Source organism: Neopsephotus bourkii, unplaced genomic scaffold (genome assembly GCF_033783945.1).
Source record: "Neopsephotus bourkii isolate Nb327-2 ecotype Australia unplaced genomic scaffold, CSIRO-AGI_Nbou_v1 NB_1781, whole genome shotgun sequence".
NCBI lineage: Eukaryota > Metazoa > Chordata > Aves > Psittaciformes > Psittacidae > Neopsephotus > Neopsephotus bourkii.
Window position 1 is genome coordinate 4,843 of NW_026902255.1, and position 10,056 is coordinate 14,898.

At 58.4% G+C, this 10,056-nt stretch overlaps 2 protein-coding genes across 2 annotated transcripts; both read right to left on the reverse strand.

The window, feature by feature from the left end:
* Positions 1 to 1,768: 1,768 nt before the first annotated feature.
* On the reverse strand, positions 1,769 to 4,942 carry LOC133226429 (uncharacterized). Its single transcript, XM_061379986.1, has 6 exons — positions 4,856 to 4,942; positions 4,496 to 4,650; positions 3,987 to 4,134; positions 3,466 to 3,597; positions 2,551 to 2,706; positions 1,769 to 2,290 (listed from the first exon to the last, which is right to left on the reverse strand). The coding sequence occupies exons 1-6, from the start codon at positions 4,940 to 4,942 to the stop codon at positions 1,949 to 1,951; spliced, it is 1,020 nt and encodes a 339-aa protein (XP_061235970.1). The 3' UTR covers positions 1,769 to 1,948.
* A 602-nt stretch (positions 4,943 to 5,544) lies between these two features.
* LOC133226424 (maestro heat-like repeat-containing protein family member 7) lies at positions 5,545 to 8,999 on the reverse strand. The gene is made up of 7 exons (XM_061379984.1): positions 8,627 to 8,999; positions 8,302 to 8,427; positions 7,975 to 8,054; positions 7,702 to 7,822; positions 7,303 to 7,383; positions 6,473 to 6,577; positions 5,545 to 6,075 (listed from the first exon to the last, which is right to left on the reverse strand). The coding sequence occupies exons 1-7, from the start codon at positions 8,687 to 8,689 to the stop codon at positions 5,608 to 5,610; spliced, it is 1,044 nt and encodes a 347-aa protein (XP_061235968.1). The 5' UTR covers positions 8,690 to 8,999; the 3' UTR covers positions 5,545 to 5,607.
* Positions 9,000 to 10,056: the final 1,057 nt, after the last annotated feature.

Consider the following 10,056-nt stretch of genomic DNA (forward strand, 5'->3'; position numbering starts at 1 on the left):
AATTTGGTATGGAAACGTTCATTTCAGAGGGAAGTGTGCCTTTTTCAAAGCGAAGGGAAAATATTACAATAACTAAGAAAATAATTAATAATACTTAGCAATTTTAAACTGTCTTTCTTCCAAGTGTCTCAAAAGCGTATTGCAAAGAGTAGCCAACACTGTGTCTCTAACACCCCCCCCCCCCCCCCCCCCCCCCAACAAAAAGGAATTTCTGCAGCAAAGGGAAAGCTGGTGCCCGTAAGAGCATGTACTATGATGCAGATGTGAGAGAAGGAAGCACACAGAAGCACTGAAAGCACACAGAAGAACTGAAAAAGTGCCTAAGCATCTGAGAGCCCCTTGAACAAGATCTGCCTAAGCGAACATCTCCAGGGAAGGCACATTCCTCAGTGGATCAGGGGCTCACGGCAGACAGTGGCATACAGTGGAGTTTTCTCGAGGCGGGGAAACCCAGGCGAGCACCAAGTTCTGCTGGGAATCAGGTGGGGCCACCCTAAGCTCCTGCAAAAGGCAGCGCTGGGAACACAGAGAACAGGGCATAGAAGGGTGTGCAGGGAGGGCAGGCACCTCTTGGAAGGAGAGACATTCCAAGGCCGCCTGCACAGGTCAGGGCACACATGCCACGTAATCCTCAAGGAAGAAAGGTGGGCACTTATCAGAGAGCAAAGGCTGCGGCTCCAGCAGGGTGACCTGCACCATCTACGTTGGTGGTGGCCAGTGCCTTTGCTTGGATGGAGTGGCTGAAGGGGATGCCTGCAGTGGAGGAGGTTGTGAGGCACTGGAACAGGATGCCCAGAGAAACTGTGGATGTGTGGCCCTGACTTCTGTGCACTCTGTCAGCGGTACTCCCAATGACCATGGCCGGGCCGATGAGGGTGGCCGGGGCGCAACCGCTGCCCAGCAGCTCCTGACTGGCCTATCCACGCTGCGTGTGAAGGACACCATGGCCTTGGAATTGTGGTTAAAACTTTAATCAGAAAGACCCATTTTCTTAAACAGGGCTTAAGTGTTGCCTGGCTTTTCAGAAGGAGCAGCACAGCGCCCGCCGGATCCATCCCCGTCTTGGCTGCTCGTGTAAACAGGTGAGGATGTGCATTGTCTGAGCTGCCAGGCATGAGATCTGGGGTTCGTCTTCTCTTATCAAACCATGGAGGGCTGCAACAGAAGGAAAGAGAGCAGAGCTCAAACCCACCAATCTGCAGAGGCCAGCAGGCATCCCTTCCAGACCATGCCAGCCCCAGCCATCCCTTTCCCTGGTCAGGAGGCGCAGGTGGGGCAAAAGGATCACGTGGAACCTGCTGCTCAGGAATGCAACAAATGCCCCCGAGATGTTCCCTGGAGCAGGACAGAGCATGGCAGCACGCTGCCCAGGCTCTGTCCCCTGCCCCACCAGCCCCAGCACACACAGCACTGTCCCTGCTTACCTTCCCAGACCTTCAGGAGCATGCCCGTGCCGTTGTCCTTCAGGCACCGCGCGGCCAGCCCTGTGCAGAGAGCTCCATCAGACCCACTGCTCCCCAGCACGCTCCCGGCAGCACGGCCCCGCCTCTGCCGGTTTGGCTGCACCCCTTCTTCCCCTCAGCAGGGTGACCCCAGGGAAGGACAGGACCCAGGGGGAGGTGGCACTGAGCAAGGTGCCACTGAGCCCTGCTGCGAGGGCAGGGGTTGGAGGGGGGCTGCACAGGCCTTGCACGGGGCAGTCGATGCTCTGGCAGCCACAGGGCTGCTCCTCACTGCCAGTGCATCAGATGGGACTGGGGCCAGGCTGCCAAAAGAGGGACTCCAGGGGCTGCGGCTTACCGATGAACCTCACGGCTGCCAGTCTCACGCTGACCTGAGCGTGCTGCAGGTAAAGCAGGCTCTGACACACATATTCTTCAGCTCTGCTCTGCTCCTGCTCCAGCTGGAAAGAGCACAAAGGCCCAGGGCTGACACAGAGCTTCCCCAGTCACCTGGGCCGTTCCCTCCTTCCAGCACCCCACACCTCCCCTTGTTCCTCAGGCCACATGCATCTCCCAGCCAGGAGGCCTGTGGGGCTGAGGCTCAGAGACAGCCTCAGGCAGAGCAGGGTCTGGAGCTCCTGAGAGCCCCCTGTGCCACCACCAGGGCCCAAATGGGCCTCCTGCAACAACCTGAGGGTGGGGAGGTGAGAGGACCACCCTGTGTCCAGCCTGGGACTTGTCCTCACCAAGAGTTCCACAGTTCTCCATCTCTCCAGTGTCTCCACGTGGGGACTTAGCCCTTTGCATTTGAGCACCTTCGCAGCTGCCCAGAGGGCTTCCTGAGAGGCCTGCAGGGGGGGACAAGGATTGTTGAGATTGTGGACAGGGATAGGGACCCAAAGGCCTGGCCCCCAGCACTTGCAGGGACAGGTGGGAAGCCCCTGCAGACTCCGCTCTTCAGGCCTTGGTGGTCATGCCCTGCTGGACCACGTAGGGCAGGTGTGGGAAATGTCTGTGTCAGCTGCTCTTGCCCTCCCTGATGCCCAGGCCACCCCTGCGGGCTCAGCACGCCCTGCCCCGCACCACTGCTTAGGTTTGGAATCTGTACCTTGGCCACGCTCTCGATCTCATCACTCATGTGCAACACGAGTGGGACCAGGCTCCTCTGCACCTTCTTCTTCATCTGCCGCTTGTCCTTCCGATCCGCCATCTGTATTATGTCTTTGAAGAGGCAGATGGAGAGCTCTCGCGTCTGGCTGCACTCCTGGTAAGGAGGAGGACAGGACTTCTTCAGTAACAGCTGCTCCCTGAGCCAGGGCATCAGCGTGGCTGAGGGGAGGGGCCTCAGGTCTCCCAGAGCCATCAGCCTCTGAGGGAGCAGCTGGGCTGGGCTGCAGAGACCAGAAACCATCCCCGCGAGAGCGCAGGGGCATGAGGAGGGGCATAGCCCTGAGCAAGCGCTGTCGCCAGGCTGTGCTGCCAGGCAGTTGTTCTTGCAAAGGGCCCATTAGTGGGACTAGGTTTCCACAGCAGCCTTACATCATCAAAGAGCTGAAGGAGCTGCTCAGCCAGCTCCAGAGCGATGGAGTTGACCTGCTTCTTCAAATGACCCAGTACGTATCTGAATATGAGCAGGCCCCTCATCTTGTCGTCTCTGTGGGCACTCTGCAGGGCCTTCGTCAAGTCTGGCAGCATGAGCAGTATTTTCCTTGCCTGTAAGAAGCACGGAATTTCTTTCTTGTGAAGTGGTGAAAGACCACCCAGGCCAAAATGCTCTGGCCATTAAGCAGCAGCCTCCCGTCTGGGTGCATGGGCGGTGGGGTGGCACAGGAATTCCCGCAGCAGCCTCCTGGCAGGCCTTGCCCGTGGGTGCACTGAGGGGATGGGGGCACGGGAGGGGACTTTGAGGGCATTTGGAGCCGTCACCCCAGCTCCCGACCCCCAGCCCAGGTCAAGCCACCGCGTTCCCCACTGCCCAGCCCCAGGCGGCCAGCATGGCTTCACTTGACTATGCCCTGCTCACCGAGTCAGGTGACTGTGACAGTGTGACGAGGCCTTGGAGCAGCAGGGAGAACAGCCTTGGAGGCAGCATCAGCTTCTGGATTTTGTACACCGCAGCAAACATGGTTGGTGTCACATGGCTGGAGGCCAGCAGCTGAAACAAAGATGGCAGTGAGAGACCGACCAAGCCTGCACAGTACAGCCCCTGGGTCCCACTGGCGGCTCAGGGCAAGGGCACCGGGGATGGAGAGCCTGTCCTAGGGGACACTCGGCGCTTGTGGGACACACCACACGCTTGTCTGTGCTGGTTCCGCCTGTGCAAGCAGAGCACTGCCTGGGCAGACAGGGGCTTTGTGCACCCGCACCCAGACAGCGTGGCCCTGCGTGGCTGGGGCAGGGGAACCTGGTGCTGGGCTGGCCCTAAGGGGCTGTGTCCTCCTCTGTGACCATTTGCGGCAGGTGGCAGGGGAGAGGGCCGTGCCTGTTTTCCTGGACTGGCAGGCATGGCCCTGAGCACGAGCAAGGACCGGGCTGGTTACTCACAGCCAAGAGCTGGATGCACATGTACACTCTCCGGGAGTTGAATCTCCATCGCAGACTCAGGTAGTGGAACCTCATGTTCAGCTCCCTCAGGACGTTCTCCAAGACAAGACGCCGGGACAGCAGCACTTCCCACATGCCCATAGCAACACTGCAGACACAGAGCACTCTGTCGGCAGGGCCACCTCAGCCACCACACGGTGCCTGGGCCAGTCCTGCAGCAGCCAGGCTGTCCTGAAGCCCTGGCCCTTCCCAACCCCTTGCTTGGAGTGCCTGGGTCGGCAGGAGGCGGCTGAGATGGTGTTCCCCATGGGGTAGGGAGGAATCTTGTGCGGGAACTCGGATCTGGCTTGGCCAGCTTTGGCTCCTGCAGGCCTGGCCGACCCAGCAGGGCTGGAGAGAGTGGTGGGGTTCAGGGCCCTGCTCCTCAGGGGTGCCCTGGAGTTTTCTGTGAGCCCCCAGGCCCCTCTCCCCACACGGAACAAACCCACAAGGGCTGTGGGGGTCAGTACCTGTCACATGCTGGAGACAGATGCACAAGTCTCAGGATCACAGCCGCTGGCCTCTGCTGTGCCATCTTTAGAAGCAGCATGTCCAGGGCGTGCTGGGTTGACACTGTGTTGATGTGCTCCAGGTTGTTGTAGATGCAGCTAATGATGACTGGCACCTGGAGGGCACAGGAGTGAGGGTGGTGCTGCCACCAGACTGGAGCCATTTCCTCAGCTGCCACTGAAATGGCCGCCCTTCCCATCCTGCTCTGCTGGCATGAAATGGCTTCAAGGTGCCTGAGGCACCTGCGTGAGGGAAGGCTCGATGCAGGGAGGAACAGTGCCTGAAAGGGCTCAAGGGCAGGGCAGCCACACGCTGCTTACCTCTGTCAGCCAGGAGGCAGGATCTGTCATGGCCACATCCACAATGCTGATCAGCTCCTCCTTATCGCATATGCATGAGTCTCTCATGGCCTCGATGGCCTTGAGAAGGATGACCGTCTTATGACGGGGGTGGAGGTGTTCCGCGAATGCCTGTGGGAGGAAGGAAGGCAGGAAAGACGTCTCACACCGAGTGCCCTGGTAGTGCTGCTCAGCTGAGCAGCGAGAGCAGCTCTGGCGAGTGTACCCACAGGAAAGCTGGCAGCAGCGGCTGCAGTCGCTGCGGGGTGGAGGATGAGGAAAGAGGGGCCAGGGTGAGGGAGGAGGGCTGGGGCCATGGGCACAGTGTGCTGGCCCTACAGAGAAGCAGGGCTTCCTGGTAGCCAGGAGAGCTGGAGCTGCTGCTGGGACACCGGAGTGCAGCCCTCTGGAGTCCCTGCTTCAGAGCAGCATCAACCCTCTCACCAGGGACAGTGAGACCGTGCCAAGCCCGCTGGTTGTGGGCCCCTTTGCTCACACCAGTCTCCTGCTGATGTCCTGGACAAGGCCCAGCAAGGGAGAAGCTCATTACCTTGACAATGCTCCTGGTGCTGCACAGGGAAAGCCAGGAGGGTTTCCCGGCTTTCCTTTTGCCTCCACGCAAAGGTCTGAGGAGATGCTTTAGACTGTCCTTTGGTGATGTCGCACCTAAACAAGAGGGGATCACAGAAGAGTCATTAGGACACAGCATTGCTTACCATCAATGATGGCTTTGGCTATGGGGACCATGGAACAGCTGGGTTCTGAGAGGTCCTGAGAAGAGTGGGAAGGAGAGCAGCACAGGACTGGACTTGTGGTGAGCATTCAGCTTCTGCAGCAAAACGATAGCTGGGATGCTGTGGGAAAGCAGCTGTGAGGGCCAAAGGAGGTGAGGGAAGAGGGCAGGCTTTCCTGGACATCCTCCAGCAAGTACAAAAAGAATCCACTGCAATGCTCGGGGAAACAAGCAGGACTATGAGGAGATGTCTGTGTGCGGAGGGACGCAGCCCGACACAGCTTCTCTTACATTTTTCCTGATGGATGAATCTGCAGAAGTAATGAAGAGCATCCAAAGCCTCACGCTGGATCTCCCAGATCTTGCTAGTCCAGCAAACAATGAGATGTCCCAGCAGCTGTCCCAGGAGGCGGTCATGGATAGCGTCGCCGTGGGAAGAGCTGTTGTCATCTCCAAGCAAGCTCCAGACCTGGTCAAGGGAAGCAGGATGGGTAGAAGGGCTGAGAGGCAGCAGCTGCGACAAAAGCCCTGAACGGAGAGTCTGCCCCAGGGAAGGATCCTGGCAGGTCAGAGCTCTGCAGGGCCCTCCCAAAGCACCAAGCTGGGCAGCAGGGCAGGGAGAGCTGCCAGGCCTGGGTTCCCGCCATGCTCCTTGGGCAGTGCTGTCCTGCACAGGACTGGGGCCCGAGATGGCTCCTGGCAGAAAGGGCGCTGGGGAGGGAAGACCATGGGAAAAAGAAAGAAGCCGAGACCCTTGCCCAGGGCAGAGCTGTGCTGAATGCCTCAGGCATCTCAAGCTGCAGGCTGCCGCCCACGGTGGGCAGGGAATGGGAGACAGCCTGGCTGGAGGGTGTCTGCCTCCTTACCTGCACTGAGGAAGAGCTGTCCATCAAATCGGCCAGCTTCCCAATCCTCACCACGGCCCTTTCACACGCAGCTGCATTCTTCATGTCAGTGAAAGGCAGCAGCATCTGGAAGGAGAGAAAGTGCTGCTGTGCCCTGGGAACTGGTGCCTTTGCCAGCAGCAGCACTGCTCAAGACCCAACTGGACCCATGCAGTCTTTGTGGCCCTGAAGGGAGGCAGATGCCAACCCAGGGTAGAGTCTGCTTCTTTCTGTGCCCTCCCCAAAAGCACAGGCCTGTGTCCCCTCTCCATGAAGGCTCAGCTCTTGGGCAGCACCCTGCCGGGGGGTGGTGGGGCTGCAATGGGGGAATGGGCATACGGCTCTCTAGGAAGCCAGGAGTGCAGAGCGTCAGGGCTGGGCTCCCTGTGCAGGAGAGGCAGGTTCCAGTGGGTCTCTGCCCCAGTCAGACCTGGGCAGAAAAGCAGGAGGGACTGTGAGGCAGGGGAAGAAGGACAGCACCCGCAGCCACTGCTGCGGTGCCTGAGGAGAGGGGTCAATGCTTCCCACTCCTTTGGTGCGAGGAAAGCTCTGGGGATGGAGCTGGCCCAAAAGTGCCATGGGCTGGGCTTTGCCATGGTACAGAAGGAGGCTGCAGAGAGGAAATTACGTTGACTGCAGCCAGGGACACGCTGCTCCTGGAAGAGCACGGTGGGCCATGTCTGGGTCCCACAAGGGAGCTGAGCACCCTTCCTGTGGTGTGCTGTGTGTGTGTGGTGCTGGGGAGGACACCGTCCTGTCCCTCCAGGGTGAGGAACAGCCCCTGCAAACCCCGCTCTCTGCCAGTGCCGCACCTGCAAGATACTCTTCAGCTCCCCACAGCCAGGGGAGCTGAGCACCAAGCTCTTCAGCAAGATGTCCATGGCATCCAGGGTCTGCAAGGAGAAGAAAGACTGTGTCAGTCTTTCTGCAGTCCCTCTCTCCCTAGAGACGGGTCTAACTCCCCCCACCAGGGGAGGACACCCCTGCCACCCCTGGTTGGCCAAGGGAGGCCTTCGGGCAGACAAGCTGCGGTGGGCAGAGGAGCCAGTCCAGAGGCATTGGACATGGCGAGGCCCAGGGGAAGGAGATGAAGGGACGAGGATGGGAAAGCAAAGCTGACACCCTGCTGTGCCTTGGATCTCTGGCTGTGTCTCAGCACATGGCAGCCAGGGAGCAGCTCTGAGTGCTCCTGACAGCACAACAGCACTTACATCAAAGTAGAGGGAGCTGTCTAGGCCCTGCATGTCTGTTTTAGGAGGAAGCAAGAAGACACTCCTGAAGCAGGCCTCTAAAAGGCTTTTCTTCATGCCCCCCAGTGCCATCTCCACTTTGCTGAAAAGAGAGAGAGAGGGAACTGTGAGACGCGGGCGCTGGGAGCGCTGCCTCCATGCCTTGGGCAGGTGGACACAGACCTGTGGAGCAGAGGCCCGCAAGAGGGATGGAGCTCTGGTCTGCAGGAGCCAAACCAAGGGCTGAGCACATACCTCATATTGGCGAGGGCAAGCATGGCTTCCTGCCGCACGGCTGTGTGCAGGTGGTCCATGGGCTCCTCTTCCAGCAATTCCTGCAGAACACAACCAGGATGGGACCTGGTGGCCACCAGCACCAGGCTCTGCCCCCAACCCAGCAGTGGCCCCCAGCACAGCTTGCTGCAGGGCTGCTCAGTGACACGCGCATCCCCTCAGGCAGCTCAGTGTCTGTCCAGGCACGTTGGTCCCTGCCCTCCCCCTGCATGGGTCCTGTGTGTCCTCACAGTGTGCTGGCGCCTGGCAACTTGCCCCCTTCCCCAGAGCAGCCGGGTGTGCCCTCACCTCGATGTTCTCTGCCACCTCAAATCGGTGATAGAACTCCTTCAGTTCCTGTGAGAAGCCCTCATCTCTGGCAGCCTCGCTCAGGGTGGAGATGGTCTGCAGGAACTGGATCTTCTGAGCCTCCTCCTGAGCAGCCGGGGAGCAGAGACACAAACGGGCAGTGTGAGAAGGGGCCAGCAAGACTGGAACAGTGGAGCTGCAGTGCTGTGCAGGAACCCAGGGGAGCAGCCCCTCCCAGCCATCAGCCCCCAGCAGCCCTGGAAGTGGAGCCGGTGGCCCCGTCAGGAAACGCAGACACTGCTACCCTGGAAATGGCTGCAGTTACCTTCACTGAGCTCTCCAGAAAAGTCTGGACGAACCGCATGGATGCAGCGTGTTCCTCCACCATCCTCGTCAGACAAAGGTATAGGGTGGGGAACGAAGAATGTTCCAAGTAGTGTCTCGGCACCGCGGGGCTGCTGGGGCAACAGGGAGCAATGTGGGCTGCGCTCAGGGGTCTGCACCAGTCTTGCGCTCCCGCTCTGTCCCGTCACCGTCCTGCCGGACACTGCCACGAGGGGTATGAGCCGTTGCCTTTTATACAGTGGCCGGGGGGGTCACCAAGGGCGCGTCACAAAGGGCACCATGGTGGGTCAGAAAGGGAACGTCACCGAGGGCACCATGGTAGGTCATAAAGGGCAGGTAACTAAGAGCACCATGGTAGGTCATAAAGGGTGCGTCACTTAGAGCACCATGATGGGTCAGAGAGGGCATGTCACAAGGGGCTGAGGTCGCCATGGTGGGTCATGAGGGACATGTCACAAAGCGCTGGTCACAGAGGGTCACCATGGTAGCCCACCACTCAGACCATAAGGGACAGGGTATTCCTGTGAGGGGCACAAGGCCTGTTCTCCCCTGGTCACTTGAGTCCCCTTGGGGTGCCCTGAGCCCCATGTTTTGCTCATGTCATATGGGGTCTTGTTACAGCAAGATAACTGGCATGTGTCATGATGTTCACAGCCAGACTAGTCAAGAGGTGTCACAAAGACCTTGAGTAGAACTGCACGCGCACAATTCAGTTTAACGTGTGTTAAACTGAAAGAGAAAGAATTCTAAGGCAATTTTTTTCACTTGCTTTTTCTGTTTTTCAGTTACAAAAAAGCAATGATTAGGATGCATTTTTTAGGAAGACAATAACTACCAAAAACTTCAACTAGATTTTGAAAATATTCTGTTTCTCTGGATGATAACCAGCAAGTTTTCTGCAGCAATGAGCTCTGACATTTAGACTCGAGGAAAAAACGTTGCTTGATACTAAGATGTTCTGGACAAGCAGGTGCCAGTTCAGTGTGATTTTTGAAAGCATAAGGAGTCTTTTTGGCTACACAGCTACAGGTTGGGCAGGGAAGAGATTCAGAGCAGCCCTGCAGAGAAGGACTTGGGGGTGCTGGCTGATGAGAAAATGAACATGAGCTGATTCAGTGTCTGCTTGCAGCCCAGAAAGCCAACCACATCCTGGGCTGCATCAAAAGGAGCGTGACCAGCAGATCAAAGGAGGTGATCTGCCCATCTGTTCTGCTCTTGTGAGACCTCACTTGGAGTACTGTGTGCAGTTCTGGTGTCCTCAACATAAGAAGGACATGGAGCTGTTGGAACAAGCCCAGAGGAGAACCACGAGGATGATCAGGGGACTGGAGCGCCTCCTGTATGAAGACAGGATGAAGAAGTTGGGGCTGCTCAGGCTGGAGAAGAAAAGGCTGCGTGGAGACCTCATAG

Excerpts from the sequence above, each read along its gene's own strand:
- LOC133226424 (XM_061379984.1), bottom strand. The coding sequence starts at position 8,689 with ATGGTGGAGGAACACGCTGCATCCATGCGGTTCGTCCAGACTTTTCTG. Across the intron at positions 8,055-8,301 it reads AGGTGGCAGAGAACATCGAG|GAATTGCTGGAAGAGGAGCC; the intron begins GTGAGGGCACAC and ends TGTGTTCTGCAG. Across the intron at positions 6,578-7,302 it reads AGCTGAAGAGTATCTTGCAG|ATGCTGCTGCCTTTCACTGA; the intron begins GTGCGGCACTGG and ends CTCTCCTTCCAG.
- LOC133226429 (XM_061379986.1), bottom strand. The coding sequence starts at position 4,942 with ATGAGAGACTCATGCATATGCGATAAGGAGGAGCTGATCAGCATTGTG. Across the intron at positions 4,651-4,855 it reads CTGCCTCCTGGCTGACAGAG|GTGCCAGTCATCATTAGCTG; the intron begins GTAAGCAGCGTG and ends TGTGCCCTCCAG. Across the intron at positions 2,291-2,550 it reads AGATCGAGAGCGTGGCCAAG|GCCTCTCAGGAAGCCCTCTG; the intron begins GTACAGATTCCA and ends CCCCCCCTGCAG.